Source organism: Electrophorus electricus, chromosome 12 (genome assembly GCF_013358815.1).
Source record: "Electrophorus electricus isolate fEleEle1 chromosome 12, fEleEle1.pri, whole genome shotgun sequence".
In the NCBI taxonomy this organism is placed as follows: domain Eukaryota; kingdom Metazoa; phylum Chordata; class Actinopteri; order Gymnotiformes; family Gymnotidae; genus Electrophorus; species Electrophorus electricus.
This window is the reverse complement of record NC_049546.1, coordinates 17,803,029-17,823,018: the sequence shown is the minus strand read 5'-3', so window position 1 is coordinate 17,823,018 and position 19,990 is coordinate 17,803,029. Positions and strand designations below refer to the sequence as shown.

The following is a 19,990-nucleotide window of genomic DNA, read 5'->3' as shown; positions in this document are numbered from 1 at the left end:
TATGATGAATTCTTCAATGTACTTTTTACTTGTTTTTTTTTTCTCCTAGCAAGTTGTTCTCGCAATTAGATTGAGTTAACAATGCCATAATAGCTCATTTTTGTACATTACACTCTATATACAGTTTTTGACGAGAATTAAATCATAGCATATTATATAGGGAAAGGTTTTTTTTCCCTCTCCTTATCAGAGATTTTTTTTTTCTTGTACTACGCTCCGCCTCAGATCGCGTCCAATGAAATCTCTGCATTTTTGTCGGCGTATTGACTCGCTAACACGGCACATTAAAAAGCGCTGGCGCCTCGTCGCTCGGCCATTTTGACGCACCCGGCGTTCTGCTGTCTCGAGCTTGAGTGGGCTCGCGCCTCCCTGACACCCGTTACTAGGACACACCGGCAAGCGACCATGAGTGACACCGCCATCTCCTTCGCCAAGGACTTCCTGGCTGGTGGTATTGCCGCGGCCGTTTCCAAGACAGCCGTTGCTCCCATCGAAAGAGTAAAGCTACTTCTTCAGGTAATGTTATGTCTTATTTAAGCGGTTGCGGTTAGCTAAGCTAGGAGCTAACAATGAACGAAAAGGTCCGGAAATTCTAGCCGGTTAGCATAGCAACGCGCGTGACCGTGGTGATCTTGCTGGGTGATTTCCTACATCTAAGATAACTAACTACATTGGAGTTTCTATAGGCTCGATTAAGCCAATTAACTTATTCATACGAAGGGGGGAACGGTTAACCCATGTCTCTCTTTTTGGTTAGAAGCTTGGCTATTACTCGGCCTTTGTTCAAGTGAGATGAAAAGCTAACAGGCCAGCTAGTTGGCTAGCGTTAGATAACCACAGGATCAAGGTTGCTAGCAGGGCATGACGACCGGTGTGATTAAGCTTGAATCATGGCACCCGGGAGGATTACTAACCTATGCTCTGTGCTTAGCGATCATGGCTAAACTTCACCACGAAAGAATACGGATGTCGTGTCAGCGGACTATTGGTTCTAGTGCTTGCCACCCTTTAGTGAATGGTGACTACTGTCTAGGTGGGAAATATGACCTTAGCTATGTACGCTAGCTAGTGCAAGGTCTCTTAAGCAAGTTATCCCGGTAATGGCGACATTATCTAGGTAGGTAGCTAACCTGGCTATCCAATTTTCAAAATGCCATCGTGTAATTTTTGCCAGGTTCCCATACTTCCTTTGGTTGATTCAACGTATTTCACCGCGACTTGGTTGACTTTGCTAGCTAGCTAGGCGTTAGCTAGAAGAGTAGTGTAGCTTCCGTATGTTTAGTGCTTATTTAGTTATGAGCCTACCTAATCTGTTTAATGAGTTCTGTTTTAGCCTGCTATCACATCGCGCTAAACCGTTTATATAACGTTACATCGAATCTAGCTAGCTAGAGAATTGCCCATATTTTGGCCAAGGTCGTGAGAAGGGGGGGGGGGCCTTACGTTTTCCTTGTTAGTTGCATAGCTTGGTGTCTAGTAAGCTATCTTGAGATGGTACAGAATGACCTCCCTTTGTACTACCTCTGTATTGAAATTCATTCTGGCTTCTTTTATGTGACAACAAAAGTAAAAATTTCAGATCAATCTATATTTAGGATTACACAATGTATTAAATTGTCTGCTGTAACTGTTTTACGAGGTACCAGTTTGTGAATGAACGACTTTGTCCATGGGTTGGGGCTGATTTTTAGAAATGTTCGTATGTCTAACTTTTATAATTGAATCTCTTCACAGGTGCAACATGCCAGCAAACAGATCACGGCTGATAAACAGTACAAAGGTATTGTGGACTGTGTTGTCCGAATTCCCAAGGAGCAGGGGTTCCTTTCTTTCTGGAGAGGGAACTTGGCCAATGTCATCAGATACTTTCCCACTCAAGCCCTCAACTTTGCTTTCAAGGACAAGTACAAGAAGGTTTTCCTTGATGGTGTAGACAAGCACACCCAGTTCTGGAGGTACTTCGCTGGTAACCTGGCCTCCGGAGGTGCGGCTGGTGCCACCTCCCTTTGCTTTGTTTACCCTCTTGACTTCGCCAGAACCAGGCTGGCAGCAGATGTGGGCAAGGCAGGGTCGGAGAGAGAGTTCACCGGGTTGGGTAACTGCTTAGTAAAGGTCTTCAGGTCTGATGGCCTTAAAGGTCTGTACCAGGGCTTCAACGTATCTGTGCAGGGTATTATCATCTACAGAGCAGCTTACTTTGGCATCTATGACACAGCAAAGGGTAAGTGTGTTTGTGGTTTGTAGCGGGGTGCAGATGCAGAGTAATGTTTGGTGGTGGTTATTACATTCCCTTTGGTTTTGGATTGTAGGTATGATGCCAGACCCCAAAAACACTCACATTGTGATCAGCTGGATGATTGCTCAGACAGTGACGGCCGTTGCCGGTCTTGCGTCGTACCCCTTCGACACGGTGCGCCGTCGCATGATGATGCAGTCTGGGCGTAAAGGAGGTAATGCAGCGCTCTGCGTTTTGAATAAAATCAGCTTGTCTGATTTTTTTTTAAATCTTGAATTGCATCTTGATTTTACTTCACAGCTGACATCATGTACACGGGCACAATTGACTGCTGGAGGAAGATTGCACGTGATGAGGGTAGTAAGGCCTTCTTCAAAGGAGCTTGGTCCAATGTTCTCAGAGGCATGGGTGGTGCCTTTGTGCTGGTCTTGTATGATGAGTTGAAGAAATTCATGTAAATGTTTGTTGGTCATTATGTTGTGGTTGGCTGTAACATAACTTGTAAATTTGAAAGGACTCAAATTCCACCATATTTATAAGGGACCAACTAGTATATCAATACTAGTTGTACTGGGGAGTTGTTTGTGCTTTTATTTTACCTCTTTTCTGTTTTGATCCTCATCTTGTCATTCCAAGAAAGATAGAAGCCATGCCAGGTACTGATCCTGGTATTCAGCTGGTCTGTTAAGGCATTACACTTCAATAAAGACCGACTGAACTTAATCTGAAATTTGTGCATTTATTTTCAGATTTGTATTGTCTTACTGTGCCGTTCCAAAATATGTTTAACAGAATAATTTTGGATTGAGCTTGCCCTAGAGAAGCACAGTCTGCCCTGACTGTGTAGGGTAAGAATAAGTGTTCAGTGGCTCATTAGATTTAGTTCCCCCCTGACATGCAGACAGGACATGTCGCATTTCGTTACTTGTAAATTCAAACCCGGGTTGTGTTCAACTATTATAACTGGTCCAAAGCCAAGCACAGCTGTGAGAGGCATGTTTATCCTGTGCTTCTGATCATGTGTGTGGGGGAAAGTGATTTGTAATTTAGTAATAGACATTGCTGTAGTTCCAGCTCTAGAATTAGTTGTTAACACCTTGCAGCCACTACTGCCCCACTACTGTTTCTATATTATGAGCTTGTATTCAGATACAATTGTTTGTATATTACTAATTTATTCTTACACTGAAATCCTATAATGTGATGGGTCTAATGTGGTGATTTTATGAAGCCTAAAATCCCTGGTTACGCCCCAGTCTGACGGTTATGATGGGTCAGTGCCTTCTTGAACTTCTATGTGTCAAAGATTAAGTTGCCATTAAAATGGCAAATGCACTTTCTTAAGTAATGTTAGTAAAGGGATATTTGTCAGCCTTGATCCTACTTAAGTTTTTACTTTATTTCCATTCAGCAGTGACTTGAGAAACATCTAAAAGTAGTCTACAAGTACGGGGAGGTACAATGAATCTTCTGTCTAACGAATGATGGATAGAATCTGATACTTCACAGCTATTAAACATTTCTGAGTCTCAGTAGTGAGTGTAAAAACGCAAGAGGGCGGTGTGTTCATACAGTAGTATTCTTTGCTGGGCGTTCTTTGCACTGTCCTCATTTTCGGAGGAATAATTCTGTATTTTCTACAAACTTGTTACTCATTCCTACGCATTTTTACAACGCGTTTTAGTTCGTCAATAATTTATAGCACCCTTATGCTGCCTAAATCGCGTAGCTCAGCAGCGATAGCCCACGCAGAGATTTGATAATTTATAGGTACGATGCTCTTCCCAAAGTAAGAGTGACTCGGAATAGCCTCAATTTATAAGAAGGATCCCATCGATCACGAATAATTCCACATACAACCATAACTACGTGCATTGCATACATTTAGATCTGTAGCATGTCATTTTTATACAAACTGCCTCTGATAGATTAATCATAGATGTTATATGTCGCATTTATTTTTATACCCTAATGCTAAATAATTTTGTAAAGTCTCCAAATCATTTGTATAACTATAGGTTCGACGCATGAATGCATTGCCCCACTCAGTCGTACGGCAAGATTAACTGGAAAAACGACGGCGATAAAACCAAGTCATTTCCCACGAACCAGTTAGGTTTCTGAAGACTTCCGGTTGTAGTTCAGACGGCAGTGGCCGCACGCAAGGAAACTTGAAATATGGTCGTGAAACCGTAACGAGAAAGAAGAATCCTCATAGTATTGAAAATGCACTGGCTCTTTCTGATAGCTGTTTTCTTAGGTCTAACGTGGTTTTCTTCAGATCGGGGACAGTGTTTAATAGAGGTAGGCTTGTGCGTGCTGAGTTTTCTTGCCTTCTCTGTGAAACGCAACAGAACCGACCATGAAACGGGCACTCAGACCGACACCTTGGACTCAACGCCAATTCAGGTCATTTTTGTTACTCCGTGTCCGATCTAACCTTTTACGTTGATTTTTAAAGAAAGTTTGTTTCAAATGTCCTTAAAATGCCTTCTATTAAATTAAAACACGTTAGCACTTATGAAGCATCAGGTGTTTTTATGTCCTAATTTTCAAACAACTGCAAAATATGTGAAAAATATTTTTGGCTTCGGGGTCAGGGTTTTATGATCATTGGTTTGTAAAAAGATTTTATTTAATAAGGGTTTATATGCTGAATTATGACATTGTTATACCTCCACAATATGATCCCAGGGGAAAGATTTTCTGGATATTCATAGACATGTGGTAACGTGCAGGGTGAGGTCTTTGGAATAAACTAAACTCAGATTGTGTGTACTCGTTGCAGTGCTTTAGCATGACTCAACGCTGCCTTGTCTGTAATAAATACAGAGCTCTCCTCCTTGGAATTTCACCATTATAGGATGAATAGGAACATGGAATTGAAAGCTACAAACTAATAGCTTCATTGCTCTTCTCTAGCAGACAAGTACAAACGATCATGTGGTTTTCAGAGATGAGCCCGATACAGCTAAAGTGGCACAAAAGCCATTACACAGACTTCAGTGCCCAAATGTCTGGAAATCACTTCACAACAGTGAGTAATAACTTTCAGTTTCTTTATAAGTGTTGGGGTCATGTGTAGTCATATTTTCAGTTCGCAATCATGAGATTTTATTTGGAATAAAGCATATGTACACAAAGGGAAACTAAGGTCTAAAGTGTCACTTTTAAAAAAAAAAGGTTGACACCAACCCTTTAGTCACTGATCAAAAATAACCAATGAGAAACAATTATGCATCATTAATTCCTTATACATTGTCAGTTATTTAGCTAAAGGTATTTAGCTTTAGTTATTTAATGTTCCTGGAAGTCACCTTAAGGCTTTATCTTGTTTTGTAGTGTTTAAGTGTGCCTACACTCACCTGGTCCTGCCCTGGTACACCGTCCCAGAGCCCAGAGACCATCAGCCTCTACATGCAGCCCTGCTCACTGAGTTTGACTTCATCACAGACAGGATCATTGGCAAGGCCATGAACTTTAATCTGTCAGTCGTTAGTGTGAACTGCATTCGCATCTTCACTCAGCACCTCCATAATGCAAAACAATCACATGGGTGAGTGTCTCTGTGCTGGTTTGTTCCTCTGACATGCAGGCCTCCAGTGAGTGACACACCATGCAGCTCAAACTGTGCAGTCATGTGTTCCTTTTTTTATGTTTACATCACATTATTCCTTGTTTTTGTTGAATCCTTGAACCTGATTAGCAGTCGTGTCACGGCTGTGACCATGAACTTTCTTTAACTTATTGAATTCTTATTTCATGTAGTCACTATGGTCAGCGTCACATTTTTGCAGAGACTTCAGCCTTTCGTTTGCTTGTACATTTCTCACTGATGTAGATAATGAAAAGCATTACTGCTTGTAAAATTGATGTGTACTGTTCACAGTATGCATGCATTTACATCTGTACCGTTCACCTTCACAGGTTCCCAGCATACAGCTGTAGTGCTGATGAAATGGCTGTCCTCAGGGACTTCGCTAAAGCACTGGTACACAACCTTTTCCCTGAACACCTCTGGGAGCAAGGACTCTACTGCTGCGCCCTACAGGAGATTCTGGCTACAAGAGGTTAGTCCTGTTTCCTGAGCTGCTCCCTACAGGAGATTCTGGCTACAAGAGGTTAGTCCTGTTTCCTGAGCTGCTCCACTTACAACATTGCAGGAGTCAAAGGCATTCCTTTTAGCATATTTGTCATTACAGAGAGATTCATTCACATTGATTTGCACAATAGTATCTTTGAAACATTTACCAGCATTCTTACCATGAACAAAAGTGGCCAATCAGGCCTGCACAGTCTTTGGAGTGATCAGGCCATTCAGCATAAAGCACTGAAGTTTGGCACCTGTGTGGTTTAGCAGCAGTGCATATGAATGAGGAACAGGTGATAGTGATGATTCAATGTGTGTGTGATTTAAATCAGGGGCATGGCTGAGTGCTGTGATTGACGTTTACGATGTGTACTGTGTGAATGTTGGCTGCATACTCTGACTGTTGGTTTTTATTTTCAGCATATTTTACATGTGCTGACACATTTATATGGCACAGTCCATAAGTAATTGGACAGTGACACAATTTTTTTGTAGTTTTGGCTCTATACTTCAGCACAGTGAGGTTAAACTGCAGAATGTTGCCTTTATTTGAATGGTATTTAAATCTATATTTTATGTCTATATTGGCTAAATGATACAAGGATCACATAACACCCCTCCCCCCGCTCCACAGTACTCTAAGCATTTACATTTACATTTATGTTTACAACATTTGGCAGATGCTCTTATCCAGAGCAACTTACTAAAGTACTTCTGTGAGTTTCTATGAGAAATTCTGTCATTCTCACAGACTGTATCAAGGCCAGTACAGTAGTTCAGAGTTTAAGATACCATTGAACTAGAATGCTGTTGAAATACAGGGATCAATGCTGATATAAAACACATATAAGCACGTTTAGATGGCTGCTCATTTGACTAGCCTGTCAACTACTTTGCATGCAGGAAGGCTAACTAAAGATCTAGTTGTGGGACAAGGAATCTTGCTCTTTTTTTCTCATCATGAGGGCCAATCAGAAAGAAGTCAGTAAACCAGGCCATCAAGAAGCTGAAAAATCTAAATCAATCTAATTATATAAAGTATGTTCATAGTTAAAACAATAAATATGGCAGAATAAACTGCACTGGTGAGCTTTGACTCTAAATGAGGCAAGGATGGGGTAGGAGTTCCCTTCGTAAGGCAGGATGACCACTCCCCAGCTGCCCCATAGGCCACATTGGAGATTGATGCTCCGCCTTCCAGTGCCACTTCAGACAGTAACTACCCAGCTCTTCACACTCAGTGAGTTTCCTTTGATGGGCCTCTTCCTCCAACGAGTCTAACAGGACTGACTGCATGGTGTTCTCTGAAACAAGGCTAATCTCTGGCAGAATTTCAGATGCTCTTTGAGACTCACCCATAGTTTCCAGTTACCTTTTTTCCTTAGATAAATGGGTTTGACTAAGGCCTGCCTCTTGTTGTAGTTCCTCACTAATCCATAGATAGCTTTGGCACTTGCACAGCGAATCTTACTCTTCCCAGATGTGTAGGTTCAATTAGCATGGCATGATGTCACAGACTCTCCGAATTAAGAATCAACTTGCTCGTTTCTTCATAGGTCTGACCAGGAGACTTTCATTTGATTAACTCCGCCCAAATTAAAAAGGCTCAATTGCTGCTATATGGACAAGGTTTTTCTGACCCCTTTCCTCTTCAGCTGAACTCCTTACCTCCTGCTGGGCCTGCTTTCCTTTCCCTTGCAGGGCCGTCGTTTTAGGCCTCCTATTCCCAACATTAATAGGACAAATATATGTATCAGTATAAAACATAAATGCACTCGTGCATGGGACGAGCCTACACCTTTATTTTCACACCGGATATAAATGAGACGTATCTTGTTACATATGAATGACAGGAGAGAATATGTGCAAAAGACTCCACGGTTTGCCCCAGCAGCTGAATTCCACTGGTGTGTCTGATCAGTATAAGGTGCCACACAAACTGATGCAAACTTTGCAGTCGCTCATAAGAGTGTTGAACAGTACTGAGCACAACAGTGTCTTTCTATGCTGAGTCTTTGAGCCGACATAGAGTTTGAAGGTGCTCAGCCTTTCTTTGTGCAGGAAAAGCTCTGGTAAAAGGTAATTGAAGAGTATTTTCAATCATTAAAAAAAACAGATCAAGAAAGGTCGAACAAATCAAGAAATTTATCAAGGATACACAAATGTATGTGCCACACACTACCATAATAAGAAGAACCAGTATGACCTGAGAAAGTTTACCTGATAATGTAAACTACTGGCAGGCCTCAAGAACAGAAAGGCTAGGTTATAATTTACTTAAATGTAGATAATAAAAGACCTATGTAGCTCTTGGACAAAGTCTAATGGACAGATGAGATAAAGATTAACCTGCGCTAGAGGGCCAGAATGAGTAAGAGTGGTTGTCTAGACACTAGGTGTTTACTGGCTGTAGCAGTAGAGTGTATGTGGTAGTGTATAGAAGCATCTTAACTCCTTGGATGTGTCTAAAGTATTAGGCAATGCCAGACCTTGCAGAGGGGCACTGACCTGAATCATACTGCTGAAACATGTTCCTTAAAAAGGAAGTTAACTGTCAGTCAGTCCGCTGATCTTAATTGCAGTGAGACATTTGTCTTACTGAAGATGAAACTAAAATAAGCAGAAATTGAAACTGTCCTCATTACAGAGTTTTCAGAGCATCCTGTATGGTGACGACTGGGCACGCATTTCAGTTGGTCATCAACTGGAAAAGAGTTTGCAGCCAGGACATAAACATTAGAGTTTTGACTCTTGAGTTGTTTTTTCTGTTGTATTTAATGTAAAGTTATTTGTATTATATATTCTATTTTATTTTTACAAAATGTTTTTAAAATGTCCGGTGTGTTAAGAGTTCAGAGGATGAACATATCCCATAACTACATTGCCTACATATTGTACAGTGTCTGGTGATTTAAAGGAGACATTGAGTTCCCATTTCTTAATTCCGCAGCTGCTCGTGTTCATGGTTACTTTCAAACCTTTTGGACTCCAAGAAAGGAAATACTGCAAATATAACAGCCACATTTATGCAAAAAGCAATTAAATTGGGTAAGCAACTTAAAATGGAAATGTATACAAAATAGTATTTTCATTTAATCCAATGAGCCAAACTATTCTACAGAGGCCCAGTACTCATTTACATGTGCATCAGTCACAAAAACAAAATTACGTTATGATATGGCAAGCTTAGTAATCTATGAACTCATTACAACACAATTGCAAACCGTGTCTGTAACAAAGGAACAGTGGTGATCAATTGAAGTGTCTACGGTAACACAAAAAGGAAGGTATATAGAAGGTGTACAGACAGTTCCAACATAAACAGAAGCTATTCCATGCCACCCCTGAAGTCTTGGATGTCACTGCCCCTTTCTAGTACAGGCACTTGTGACACTGCTGTCTGACCCATACAACTTGAACTGCCTGGTGGTTTCTCAGCTGGGTGGAGTGGTGCCGGAGTGCTCAGAGAAAGAAGTGCAACAGTCAGATGCAGAGGGCCCTCTTCTCTCTCTGGAGCACGCAAAACAGGAAGGGTGAGCGGCTGCAGCAGCAAAACGGGCTACATAGCGGAGGCGGTGTAGATGGTTGCGTTATGTTACATTATGATGGCTGATTTATATCCTTCAGGGTGAACGATCAGCCAGCGGAGTGTTCAGCTGACAAAAGCAAAGCGAAAAAGAAAGGTGCAGTGGGCTTAAATGAACTACATTATCATGATCGTCAATTCATAGACAGCAGTCAACAGGTAGAGGCTGCACTGGAACTATTCGTATGTCTAACTTCAAATTAACGTTCCACTTTCATTTTTATTCTGTGTTTTTGCTTCTGTTCAGTAAGGAAACTGAAAGAAAGGTTTTCTAATTTTTGGGGGAATCTAAAACCAAAGAAAAGCAATAATGGTCAAATGGAAGGGGAGGAGGAGATTCCGGGGGATTTGCCACCACGGAAGTGTGCTATGCTGGAGGACATCGCGACTAACAGTGACGGTGCACCTAGGAGTGAGAGCTCCATCTGTGCCAGCGTGAGGAATCAAATGACATTTGTTATGAAAAAGCTTACATTTGATTTCAGAAGCCTTTTATATCTCACCATCTTTCTCTGGTTGCGCTGTCAGGAGGAGTGTGATGTGGAGTCTGACGGGAGTACTCCCCCGGAGGAGATGATGGAGTTTAAACTGTCCTATGAGATGTGGCGGGCAGGGAAGTGGACTGTCAGGGTCACTAATGTAAGTCACAGTTATTCATTTATTCGTTTTCATCTTCTCCAGTAACATGAACGAAAGACATTCCTGTTGCCTTATTAAAAATTTCCCTATTTCCCCTCTTGCGCAATAACCCCACCGGTCGGCTATTCCTGGCGACAGAGGAGTCCCCCTGGGCCCTGTCTAAGCCACTCTGGCATGTAAACCCTCTTGTAAAGATATGAGGGGATGGTTGACCGGCTGCCACACCGTGTATCAACTGCTGCTTTTCCCAGTGAGAACCTGGCCACTTTCACGTTTGAGAAAGCGCAGCCACAGAGGGTATGTGACACAGTTCATTTGAATTAACTATGAAGGTGCTCCTAGGTTCAGGTGGAAGATGAAGAGTTGTGTTTCACAGTTCACCTGAAAGAGTGCGACAGCCCTGAGAATCTCCACTGGGATGTGAAAAAGACCCAGGCAGACATAGTTGAATTTTATACTCACTGCAAGGTGAGAGATATGAGGTTTTTTTTTTTTATTATCTCCCTCATTTTTATGATGCTATTCCATATTCAGGACTTTCATTTAAACCCTGTATTAAATGTTCTCCTAGGACACTTCTCATCTGCCCTCCATATCGACAATACTGGACAATACCCAAACAGTGCTTAATGAGGACTTCAAAGATGAAGTAAAGACAACTTTGGAGAAATTTTTGCAAGTAAGTTTTACATTTGATGGGAAAATAAAAATAAACTAACCAGAAATAAAATATTTCACAGGTCTTTCGCATGTTTTCATATTTATCATGTGCTTAGGAGCTGGTGGCGGATACGGAGCTTGGTGACACTCAGCTCGTGTTCAAGTTCTTGTGCCCACTTCACCAACTGCTGAACGAAGAAGAGCGTGGTGGAGGCGTGTGGAGTCTCTTGGGCAGTCTCGCGTCCTTCCTTACTGTTGGTCAAGAGGATGATGAGGTAACAATGTGGGTCGACGAGCCCAATTCGCCAAACTTCAGAATTTTTAACTCACTGCATTAAGCAATGTAGTATTACCTATGTGGTAGTGGAATCAGCATTTACCTTTACAATAACAAAGAGGTTATTTCAAATAACAGTTATTTATTAGTATATAAATGACAATTTCCATGAATACTCAGATGCAACGGACATGTTACTGCTAGTGTGTTGACTAAAGGCTGATCTTTATGGGGTTTTTCTGGTGTTCTTGTAATGTTTGTTAAATAAATAAATCCTTTAACAGATGGGATCATTTAATCACTTTCTTCTTCCATTGTAATTCCACTAGTGATTTAAATTGTGTCAAATCCATTTCTCAGCTTAATAACCTGAAAGCAGAAGAGAAGCCAGATAAAAACCTGAAAAGGAATTGTTTGTCTGAGGCCACACCTCACTGTGATGTCACTCGGCCTGGGTACACAGAGACTGTGGAAAGACACAGCAAGGAACCTGTGATCACGGACTGTGATCACAGGTCTTCATCTGATGATACCTACACCTGTGCAAGTGAAAAACAAGCCACAGATTGTAGCGGTTCCCTCTTGGAGCGGCCAGAAGTGGATTCCACTGGAAGTGCAGGTGTTTGTGTGCATTTGGTAAGCTTTCCTGCCAGGACAAAGAGATCTTCTATTAAAATCCAGCCAGCAGCCCTGTGTGACAGTGATTCCGATAGCTTAGGGTATTGCGCATTGGACAGCATTACAGACTGCAGCTCCCCTGAAAATGCAAGCAAAAAGGAAAACCTAACCGACAAATTATTACAAAGTGACAAGCCCAAAGGGAAGGACAAAGCACCTCAGGCCAAAGAGGATATACTGAACCAGCGCCCAGAGCAGGACAAAATGTCCATCGCATCCACTATGGAAAACCCTGATGTCAATAAAGTGATATTTGGCTTACTGAAGGAAATTTCTGGTAGGTTTGGAACTCCCACGTCTCTTCCTGATTTCACATTAAACGGCACAAAACGCTAGTGTCACATGCCTGTGAATGTACCTACTGGGCTGCCCAACCTCTGCTGCAAATGGCATTCCCACATTGGGACAGAGTGGCATTCCGAAGCTGAGACACTGGTCGCATATCATGCACTCTGTGCAGGTCATCAGTGTTCATTGGTTTTATTTCTGACAACAGACCAGGTTTTTTAGATGTGAAGCACCACAACACATGGACCTGCCTAGTGACTCGCTCACACGCTCACTCACAATATCCCACTCAAGGAGGATAGCAACATGAGAATGGCGCTTTGCGTCAATGACACTGTGTGTCCTCATTATTCCTATACATAAATGGTATAAAAATCTGTATACCTAAACAATTATATACAAATATAACAAATATAGCCCCTGTATTTATATAAATACGTCACAGTACATTTCCCATGTCCATGATGGGCTGCTTAGTCAGGGACAACACTAAAAAGAATGCCATCTACAGCAGGTGAACTTATGGCTGGGGCAACTGTTTGTGCAGTTCAAGTATACATACATGTTGACACATTTGTTTGTCAGCATATATGTATATGCTGTTATGTGTATTACAAGTGGTGGTTAAGTAAGTCATTTTTGGCAAATTATTTATAAAGCACATTTAAAACTACAGTTATTGTCCAGTCACAAATATTGTACAATGTAATATAGTAGCTCGTTAAGTACACCTATTAGGTAAAATTAACCCTAATGTTTAGTATGCTTAGAATATTGTTATACTAGTTTACTTCAACTTAAACAAGTTGTATGTTAGATAAAAAAAATAACATTAGAATAATTTCTTCTCTTCATATAAAACATGAGTTTTCATATTTCCACAGGCAATTCACACATCTTTAAAATCATGAAGGCTGTTCTACTACCATTTATGCCTTTGATAAAGAAGTAAGTAAGTTTTAAGATATAAGATACTCTGAATTCCTGCAGTGTTCATCAAAGATAAAAGGGTGAAATTGAGGCACATACATCTTGTCAGCTTTTATTTCTGTGCAAGTACTAAGCTGAACCATGCATTTCACTCAGTTTAAGGGCAGGATATGTACTGGACCAAATCAGATGAAACTGACAGTACTGAAGTACTTTTGCTGCATATTCTTTGTGAGTAATATAGTGAGCCACTGATATCACCAAATTTCCACCTTGGGACAGTAGATATAAAATGGCATGAACTCTAGAGTTGCTCTTAAATGTGAAGAATGATACTAAATGACTGACAGGAAGTCACGGAACAAAATTTGGACATAACCAATAAAATCTGTCATTTAAAATATGTTGGGAAGCTCAAATTCAGTGCGATGATGCATTCTAAAAAACACACCTTCAGTGACGTAGATGCATTCTAAAACAAAAACATCTCACAGGATCGTACTGAGAGTTGCAGACTCATTGTAATTATAACAAGGTTTGCTGTGTAGCCCAGCAAACCTTTGCTGTCTAATTTTATTGAATTTCCTTTCTATGTTTACCTAAAAGATATTTTGAAAGAATTAGGTTTTGCCAGCGGATCAAAAATAAAAGGGGGCATTCTATACCAAACGTATCTAAATGTCACAATGTTGGGGAACGTCATTTCTAAATTTGGCTAGCCAAGTTATTGGATGCTTTCTCTAGAGCTCTGAAGCTACAGCAAATAGAGGGTTGTATTGCTGGATTGTATAAAAGCCACAATCATGAAAAGTGTGATCAAAGGGTCTTCTCTACTATGTAGTTGTATTTTGAAATGTACGTATGCAGTAATTACAGAATTATTAAGCACAAACCAAAATAATCTCTTTACTAAGTGCTATTTCTCTTTACTAAATACTGCACTATACCGAGAATGCAAAATATGCAGTTTATTTAGTAATATCACTGAGCTACAAAATAGAGGAAGATGGAAAAGAGTATTTTATGCAGTTTTGCAGATTAGTGGCACCTCCTGTGCTAGACAGAAATGGGTCATAGATTGGACAGTCCTGAACAGCCCTTCAGGCTGATTACCTTTCAGTGGTAGATTTTAGCATGCGAGCTCCTCTGTCTCTAAGCACCTGTGAAAATCGTCTGTTTTTCCAATAAGCCTCCTGTGTTTCTCTCTTCAGGAAAGTGAACACGTTTTTGAAAATGATGACCCCTTCAGAAGCTCAAATAGCTGTGCACATCGACAACCTCTGTAAGGTCTTATGGACAGAGGGGAGTGAGTCCCTGGAACCCCCTAAAAGAAGTGAGGAGGAGATAGAGACAAAGGGCAAAGCTATGCATCTCATTGTTTCCAAACGTATGCATTACCTTATTTCATGCCGTGTTCTAGACATGCCATGTGTTTAAGGTTATTAATAATCACACATTGTGATAGTTGCAGGCTATCCAATCCTCAACAAAGCAGATTTGGAGAACATGTTTAAGATTTTCCAGGAGCCAGAAGAAAACAAGAAGCTGATTTATGTGAGTTGAGTTGAGTTATGTTATGTTATGTTATGTTATGTTATGTTATGTTATGTTATGTTATGTTATGTTATGTTATGTTATGTTATGAAAGCGTTTAAACTGCAGTGTTACATGAGTGTGTACCTTCTCTGATCTCTGTGATTCTAGATGTTGCTTGTATATCTGCTAAGGGAGTTCCTGCCTGGAGAATCATTCCCAGTGATGTCCAAGCTGAATGTGAAGGACTCTGTTTAATATTAGTAGACACTTGCAAGTGTTGAATGTGTATTATGTAAGATTTTAATTTATTTGTAATAAATTGAAAGGTATTGAACTGAATCAAGTACTGTTAAAAGCCAGTTAAGGTATGCTGGCCATCTCCTTTATTAGAAGCACTTATTTATTAGAATAGCCTTGTATACATCCAAGTAGAGACTAAAGCATCTGTTTCCATACACAGTTTGTATTACCTGTCATCCGGGTAGAGGGAGGCTGACAAGCTTTTGCTCAATAAAATATTTTGAGTATAAATGTGTGTGTGTGTGTGTGTGTGTGTGTGTGTGTGTGTGTATACACTGTCAAACTGTGATTTTAAAGATAACATTCTGAATATATTTTGTATGAAATCTCTGGTGAACCTCATCACTAGTGAATGTAGCCTATTCGGTCGATCATCGCGTCTCTTGCAGATAGCAGTAATGATCGTGCGTTGAAGCCGGGTAGCTGGAGGATGTGTGGGCTTAGATGAAACACCCAGATAATACATTTGGGGTTACATGTTCTAAAGAAAAAACAAATTAAATAAAAATAAAATTATGACGTGGGTATTGCTAAATGGCACGACTGTGTGAGATTTTTAGGGTGACTATATGAACATTTTTATATTGATCTATTATTAAAATGCGTGGGGTTGCAATTTAAGTTAACGTCTGCATTATTGCACCCTCTGAACTTGTTATGCAAACCAGAGATGCACTGCGGAGACCGGCGCTGATCCACAATAATCTTTGAGACGTCCAGTTCCCCCTAAATCTCTATAGGAATGGTATCGCCCGGTCACCAAAGGTTACCTTTAGCGAGAAGCTAACCGCAATATCTAGACGGGTCGGGCTTGACTGAGAGCTCCAGAACCCAAGAAATCTGATTAAAAAAAAAAACAACAACAACTGACGTCGATACCTTATGGTTAAACGTTTGGTTTCGAATTAAACGAGATGTCAACCCCAGCGCGACGGCGTTTAATGAGAGATTTTAAACGGTAAGAGACGTGGAGAGAACAGGCCCCGTGGTTGTTTTGAGGAAACCGGCTAGCTGGCGTTAGCAAAGTTAGCTTTATATTAGCGTGCATTAGCAAATTAAAACACGGCGACTTTTTAAATGTAACTTGCAAAGTTGTAAAGCTATTCAGCTAGCTAAAAAGTATTACGATATTACGTCTGTAGTTGTTAAACATCGACCAGCCTAATATGCATGATCATATCTGTGTTTTGCGTATTGAACGCAAAAAGGGGTACAATTTTTTCAAACTTCTTTTTTAGACTCCAAGAGGACCCTCCTGCGGGGGTTAGCGGGGCCCCATCTGAAAATAACATCATGGTCTGGAATGCCGTAATATTTGGGTAATTAATAGCGATGGTTTTTAGATTAAGTGCTGTGGTCTGTTATTAGGTTATATGGCTAGCTAACCGAGCCTCAGTTAACCTGGCTAACAACTGGTTTACCTGCTAAATCGATGGATTAGTTAAAGTTGCTTTATTAGATAGCTTTCAGCAATTGTAGACGAAGATCAAAAGTCTCGCAGCTAGCTGCCGTAATTTGGCAGTTTACAAGATTTAGATAGCTAGCCATATAGCGTTAGTTGTGGCACTATTGGCACCCTTGTGCCAGTGATCCAATATAAATGCCGTTTACCTAATACCTTGTTTAGGCCTAATACTTCGTTTCTTACGTCTGTAGACCAGAGGGAACGCCTTTTGAAGATGGTAAGTTAGCAGAGACACTACAGACTTTGGTTTTGATTTTGCTTCAATAGTACAGATCCTCACTTTAATTCAGTGACTCGTAAAACCTTTAGCATACTGTCAGACCAAATGCAGGATATTTACCCATGTAGTTATCTCTCATTTTGTGGACATATTCAAAATTGTAGTGAAGTACTCAAGGTTTCCAGAGAAACTGAACGTTTTGGCACAGATCCGTCATCAGCTGTGCAAGCAACGTGCTTCTCCTTACACTCACTGTATGCCAGGCTTCCCTCTATTCAGTTAGGTATATTATGGATTGTGGGATTTTATGTACATACATATGATTCCTAAATGTTTAGGAATTTATAATACATTGCCAGATTGAATGTACCCCTTGAGGATTTCACTATTTGCTGCATATGGTGGTCCCCGGTTAAAGTGGGGCTTCATTTTAATAGAAGCCATCATGACATGTGTAATGACCTTTAATCTGTCATAGATGAGCTTTAATTACTGTCTCATGTTGAAGTTTGAGGTATGTCTGTTAAAGGGGTATTTGGGTACAAAAGTGCTTTTTCGGTTTGTTGTAATGCCATATGGGTCAGTAATTGGACCTTTCCTGTAATTCCCAAGACCTGGCAGGAGTATGCCTGCAAACATATCATTGAACATTAGGGGCATTTAGTTGTTAAGTTTGTAGATGTAAAATAAATAAATAAATAATTCCTTGTTCTTTTGAAAAATTAGCTGATTATTCTTTTCTAACATGGTGAATGACAGACAGATCTATAGTTTAAGGGATGAATGCACCCATCTTACCAGTGTTGTCAGATATAAGGAAAATATACCAGGCACGGTGGGCACAGCATATGTAATGTCAGATCCCTGCGACAGCAAGAAGCCCAAGATGTCTTATAAGTCATGTCCTGTCTTTGTAATACTTTATTTTAAAATGGGTATTGGTTTATGTCTAAATTGTTTCATTGTGGAATTTTGGAGAACAAATCTGTTTGGATATTTTTATTCATAAGAGGAAGACAGTAAATCCCACATTTGTCACTTTTTTGTAGTTACTGGCATGTATTTGAAATATTCTCTCACCATGGACTCTGCTTATACAAACAATTTTGTCATGTGGAAACATGACAAAATGAAGATTAGACAGTTAGTCATGAAAGAACTTTACCCTAATCTGTGGTACTTTGGAAGTTTGTTTTTCTTCAGTTAGCATGCCACAAGGGTGTATAACAGTAGTTTTACAGTGATTGAGAGTAATGTAAGATTATGGGGAATGTACTGGCTAAATTATGTATTTGTGTAAATGCTTTTGAGGCCTTCTGCTTGTGGGAAAGTTTATTTATCTTTTTGCTTTCCATCCCAGGAACTTTCAAACTCACAATAGAATTTACAGAGGAATATCCGAATAAACCTCCCACGGTCCGGTTTGTATCCAAAATGTTCCACCCTAATGGTAAGCTTCACATCATCAGAATGATTTACTAAATCTTCTCCTAAACATATGATCACTCTGGTGGTTGCCTTATTATCTTGCAAACAAAAGACTTCTACACCAGCATAACACATGTGATTTTCTAATTTTTATACATGAGAAATACAGTAAACATTTACAAATGAAATGTCTTTATTTTGCTCATGCTTAGTGTATGCAGATGGTAGTATATGTTTGGACATACTTCAGAACCGCTGGAGTCCCACATATGATGTTTCTTCAATTCTAACATCTATACAGGTGTGTATAAGAGAAGATAAAGAGATTAGTTTGTTGTATAGCTTGCATGTTTAAGATGGAAGGTTGGTGTTGAAGTTTTACACATACCTTTCATGTGTTGCAGTCTTTACTGGATGAGCCAAACCCCAACAGTCCTGCCAATAGCCAGGCAGCGCAGCTGTACCAGGAGAACAAACGCGAGTATGAGAAACGTGTGTCTGCAATTGTGGAACAGAGCTGGCGTGACTGTTGACACCCCTTACCAACTTCACACAGTATGAACAATACCCAGCCACAGGCATCAAGAGGAAAACCATCACACAGAGAATAAAATGAATACCCATCATGTTTCGAATGCTCCTATTACTCTGTAGAATTGTCTGTTTTGTAGCTGTTGCGAGGTTAAAGTGCTGTTGTGTTGTGATCTCCCTCTTCATGCTGAGTCTTGCTCTTGAACAAGGACATTTACATAATTGAAAAGTATGTACCTTGCCTCTTCAAGATTGCTTGCTATCAGCATTTCTTTGACTTGTTCTCAAAAGCCCACAACCTCCATGTAGGAGTTGGTACATACACTGTTTGATTTTGGTTTGCTCTTATAGTGTGGGCTGATTTGCAGTTAAGCTATCAACAGGATGCAAGTGGTTGCTCAAGTTGTGGTTTCCAGTGTGAAAATAGATTTAATGAATATCCCTGCTTGAATCAATTGGTTATCTGATCTTTTTCTTTATCATAAAGACAGCTTATTCAACCCCTTCCATGTTTCAGTCCAGTTTCAATGCCAAGGTGCTCTTGGTTGCAGAATGCAGGCTAATGAGTGTCATGCTGAGCTCTATTATTTTTAATTTTACAGATATTACTGTGTTCTGTGAAAACACAAAGTCAATTTGAGGCTAAAGTAGTAAAAATAAGCTTTTAAAAAGTATGGATGAACTTTGAATATTATTTTAATACTAAAAAAGGATTATTTGTTTTTTTTATTTATACCTTAAATGTATGCTTCTGCTATGGAAGATCGTCACAAGAGTTCCTTAATTTCATAAAGCCTCCAGGGCTTGGAATGTCACAAAATGGTACTGATGTACTCATATACTGTGTGCATCATCGTGCTGCTTTGTACTTCCATTGCATGACCATTTGGCCCTATTCTTTCATTCTGATTTTCAGTCTGACGTGGATTGCTCACCCATATGCCCAAGCATTATAGTTTTACGTTTGTTCTAATGCTGTGTCCACTTTAATTAATGTAGACCGTTGTTTTTCAAATACACATCCAGAGTTTGAGTGTCAGAATTTGCACTAGAAAACCATGTAAGAAACTACATTTTCTCACTTCTTGTAAATAAACAGTAAAATAAGTCCTGTGTTTTTATTTAA

At 40.1% G+C, this 19,990-nt stretch overlaps 3 protein-coding genes across 9 annotated transcripts; all 3 read left to right on the top strand.

The window, feature by feature from the left end:
• The first annotated feature begins 308 nt into the window (after positions 1–308).
• slc25a5 (solute carrier family 25 member 5) lies at positions 309–2,959 on the top strand. Its single transcript, XM_027018183.2, has 4 exons — positions 309–516; positions 1,735–2,221; positions 2,310–2,450; positions 2,537–2,959. The coding sequence occupies exons 1-4, from the start codon at positions 406–408 to the stop codon at positions 2,692–2,694; spliced, it is 897 nt and encodes a 298-aa protein (XP_026873984.1). The 5' UTR covers positions 309–405; the 3' UTR covers positions 2,695–2,959.
• Positions 2,960–4,393: 1,434 nt separating this feature from the next.
• On the top strand, positions 4,394–15,451 carry si:rp71-46j2.7. 7 transcript variants are annotated; one of them, XM_027018178.2, is made up of 16 exons: positions 4,394–4,540; positions 5,159–5,273; positions 5,579–5,792; positions 6,164–6,306; positions 9,703–9,859; positions 9,954–10,009; positions 10,160–10,347; positions 10,441–10,551; positions 10,894–11,019; positions 11,123–11,230; positions 11,328–11,486; positions 11,849–12,443; positions 13,339–13,402; positions 14,596–14,771; positions 14,850–14,938; positions 15,089–15,451. In XM_027018178.2, the coding sequence occupies exons 1-16, from the start codon at positions 4,463–4,465 to the stop codon at positions 15,173–15,175; spliced, it is 2,466 nt and encodes an 821-aa protein (XP_026873979.2). In that variant the 5' UTR covers positions 4,394–4,462; the 3' UTR covers positions 15,176–15,451. The 7 variants fall into 7 exon arrangements, with proteins under 7 accessions (XP_026873979.2, XP_035388197.1, XP_035388198.1 ...); XM_035532304.1 differs by having other exon boundaries at positions 4,394–4,645; positions 5,162–5,273; XM_035532305.1 differs by having other exon boundaries at positions 4,394–4,645; positions 10,900–11,019.
• Positions 15,452–16,001: 550 nt separating this feature from the next.
• On the top strand, positions 16,002–19,972 carry ube2a (ubiquitin-conjugating enzyme E2A (RAD6 homolog)). The gene is made up of 6 exons (XM_027018181.2): positions 16,002–16,178; positions 16,459–16,539; positions 16,877–16,902; positions 18,266–18,355; positions 18,546–18,634; positions 18,738–19,972. The coding sequence occupies exons 1-6, from the start codon at positions 16,135–16,137 to the stop codon at positions 18,864–18,866; spliced, it is 459 nt and encodes a 152-aa protein (XP_026873982.1). The 5' UTR covers positions 16,002–16,134; the 3' UTR covers positions 18,867–19,972.
• The last annotated feature ends 18 nt before the right edge of the window (positions 19,973–19,990 follow it).